General features: G+C 39.1%; 1 protein-coding gene across 1 annotated transcript; it reads right to left on the bottom strand.

The window, feature by feature from the left end:
- Window positions 1-1,015: 1,015 nt before the first annotated feature.
- On the bottom strand, window positions 1,016-2,662 carry LOC145291113 (uncharacterized). The gene has a single exon (XM_080136628.1). The coding sequence runs from the start codon at window positions 2,660-2,662 to the stop codon at window positions 1,016-1,018; it is 1,647 nt and encodes a 548-aa protein (XP_079992754.1).
- Window positions 2,663-3,447: the final 785 nt, after the last annotated feature.

The following is a 3,447-nucleotide window of genomic DNA, read 5'->3' as shown; positions in this document are numbered from 1 at the left end:
ACAATGCTTCAAGTCATAAGAACTGAATCTTTCTTTGAATTCGTCCACTAGCATCCCCCGGTTAATTATTCTGGCAGCAGCATTGAATGTGCGAGCGTTATCCGAATAAAGGTGCGTGGGTATTCCATTCGCGTTCGTGAACCTAATGAATGCTTAAATAACTGATTTTACAGTCATATCTGGAACCAGTTCCAAATGCACAGCCCTAATACTCATACATGTAAAAAGAAGAATGTACATTTTGTAATCTCTTTCTTGTCCTTTAACATAGATATGGCTGGTAAAATCCACACCAGTATGCAAATAAGGCCTGACAAAATTCACTCGAGGGGCTGGTAAGTTGGTCTAATTTGGTACTGAGAAGGAAACAGCATTATATTTTTTACACTTCATACAAGTACCAACCACATTTTTAATAGCCTGTCTGGCTTGTGGTATCCAATAACCGCCTAACCTTATTTCATTCAGAGTAGTGGCTAAGCCTAAGTGTTGGCTTCTCTGGTGGTATTCTTGAATGATCAATTTTGTCAGGTAATGTTCTTTTCCTAATAAAATAGGATTCTGTATTTCATATGGGTGATATTCAGAGTTTCCTATTCTTCCTTTTGATCTTATGATGCCTTTGGGGTCTAGAAAGAGATTCAAGTTTTTGACCAGTTTCGGCATGCTCTTTCCTCCAGGGTCTAGCAGGAAGTCTAACTCTCTTGAAAGGGATTGTTTTTGCATAGTCTTGATCAGGTAGGCTTTTGCCTGTAACTTGGGATCCATCTCCCTCTTTCTTTACCTGTTGATGAATTTAAATACCAGTGAAGTCACACTGATCAACTTACTCAAACTAGAAAAATTTTCCAGTTTGATTTCTGATATAGCCACCTCATTCTCTGCGGCATAATTTACTGGAGCACTAATCCGTTCCATTTGAGCCTTAGAAAGGCAGCCCAATTCACGATGGCACCAGGAGGATTCTTCTTGCTTTATCCATTTAGGTCCCTCATACCAAAGAGAAAGTTTTTCCTTAAATTTTCTGATGGTCAAACCTCTGGTGATGTAATCCGCTTTCAATTGTCGATGCATACTTAAAGTTGACTTTTATGTTGAAATCACATTTGATTTTCTCTGTCATTTGAGCTATATCCTGTAATCTATGTTGTACAAACACGTTTTTCGTTTGGACAAAATCGGACAGAATCCAGGACAGAACCACTTGCGCATCCGTGATTACATAGACATCCTTAATAGTAATGTCCTTTAGTGACTCCTTTATAAAAGGGAGGCACTTCACGGCTAAAAATACCGCTAGAAGTTCTAACGTCGGGAGGGATTTTCCCTGCAGAGGAGACATTTTTGCCTTTGCAAAGACCAAGGATGAGTTCCCATCCTGTACAGCGTACACAGCAAACCCATATGCGGCTTTAGATGCGTCGCAAAAGAAAAATAATTTGGTATCCTTTCCTTCATCTAAAGCTCTCCTTGAAAATGATACAGTGTTTAACGCAGACAGATCCTTTGCCAGCGTTCTCCAAACTGAACTCACACTTTGAGGAACCACATCATCCCAATTTAATTTCTGTTTCCATATTTCTCTCATCAAGAGACGACCTCGCACTGTCACAGGTAGATAAAGAGACAAAGGATCAAATACCTTGGAGGTCTCAGACAATATTTTCCTCTTAGTAGACGCCTCCACGTCGCATGATGGTGGGCAAACACTTATTGAATCCTGGACAGGGTCATATTGATATCCCAACACTTTTTCCCAACCAGAGTCGAATCCTGACAATGTTCCATCTGCCTTCATTTTCTTTAGGAGTGTTACATAGTTGGAATTGCAAGATTGCAAATCAAAATTTCCTTTCTGTAAACGTTCTCTCACAGTAGTATACAAGGCAGATAGGTTTTCTGCATTATTTGCAGTTTTCACCAAGTTATCCATATAAAAATTGGATTTCAATGTTTCTGAACAGTCATCCAACGGGAACTTATCCGCATGAAACTTTAATACATAATTTAAAATAAAGGGGCTTGCATTGAAGCCAAATATAATGGTTTTGTACCGGTAGCAATGCAAGTTTTCACCTTTCTTTAGAAAAAAGCAAAATCGATTACGATCCCTTTCAGATGCCAGTCGAATCATCAGAAATGCTTTCCTAATGTCAGCTAGCAATGCGTATCGGTTTGTTCTGAATCGGATCATCAATTTTATCATGTCTGTCATTAGGTTTACTCCAGGATATGCTGCTTCGTTCAATGATACCGAGTCCTTATTCTTATATGAACAATTAAACACTGGTCTCACTTTGGTAGTAGTCTGGTCAGTTAGCTTTAACACTGGCCTATGAGGTATCCATATATAATCCTTAAATTGTTCAGGTGGCACAATTATCTCTTCGATAATGCCCTCATCTTCTTGTTGTTGAAAAACTTGCAGATATTGATTATACAAGTTTTTCTTCTCCAGATCTTTGGTAACCCTTTCTAGAACTCGAATAGCAGCATTGTGATTCGAAGGTACTGATTTTATTTTATCGTCATACCACTGAAGTCGCACATGATAAAGACCATCTTTAAATGTGATGGAATCTCGGAATTGCTTAACTTTCTCTTCATCCAAGGTGGAGAATTTCTCGTCAGTGGGCAATCCAATGGATTCAAGGTTGAACATGTTCTCCAACCCTCGCTGGACATTACTTTCTTCGAACCAATTTTTTAAAGGGTCTGGGTAGGATTCCTTTGGGTGAACCACATAATTGATTCTGGCAGGTGGAAGTTCAGGAGTTCTAGCCAACACTTCTGCATAATTAAGCTGTGTTCTTTTTTGGGTTTTAATCTGGTGTTTATAGAGAAAAGAACACCTGTTTCCAAAGGGGATTAATCCTTTTTGTCTCGAATGCCACTCCGTACATGCAAGGGATTACCTTTAAAGGTTCCAGATACTGGATTGCGTCGAGTCCTAGTAACCCATCTATCATAATCAAATCCCTCTTGGCATCAAACTTTGCAGCCAGCCTGCGATTTTTTAAATTCCCAAGAATCTGAGTAAGTCCTTCAAGGCGATAGGATAAGTTCAACTGGGTTGCTAGAATTGGGAGAGTATGAGTTCTCCCAGTAACCAAATTTAATCCCACAGAGATTTCCTTAAAATTTTTAGGACTACTGCCTAAAAAGGTTTTTACCTCCATTTTTTTATCCTTGGCTAAGGAGAGGCAATTCAGCTTTTTTAAAATTAAAGTGTCAAAATAAGTCCGTTGACTGCCAGTGTCCAACAGGCAGTTCACCTTCACCTTTTTTTCGCCTCTTTTCACTATTATGCCAATTATGGGTGACAGGAAAGCATCATTATAGCCCTTTGTATGCAGGCAAGTATCAACCTGCATACCTCTTGTAATGGTTGAGCACATAGCAGTTATGTGTCCCTTCGAGTTGCAATGATGACAACAAATTTTTCTT

Source organism: Euprymna scolopes, chromosome 12 (assembly GCF_053919585.1).
Source record: "Euprymna scolopes isolate OS-2025 chromosome 12, ASM5391958v1, whole genome shotgun sequence".
NCBI lineage: Eukaryota > Metazoa > Mollusca > Cephalopoda > Sepiida > Sepiolidae > Euprymna > Euprymna scolopes.
This window is presented reverse-complemented; position numbering and strand designations above follow the sequence as displayed.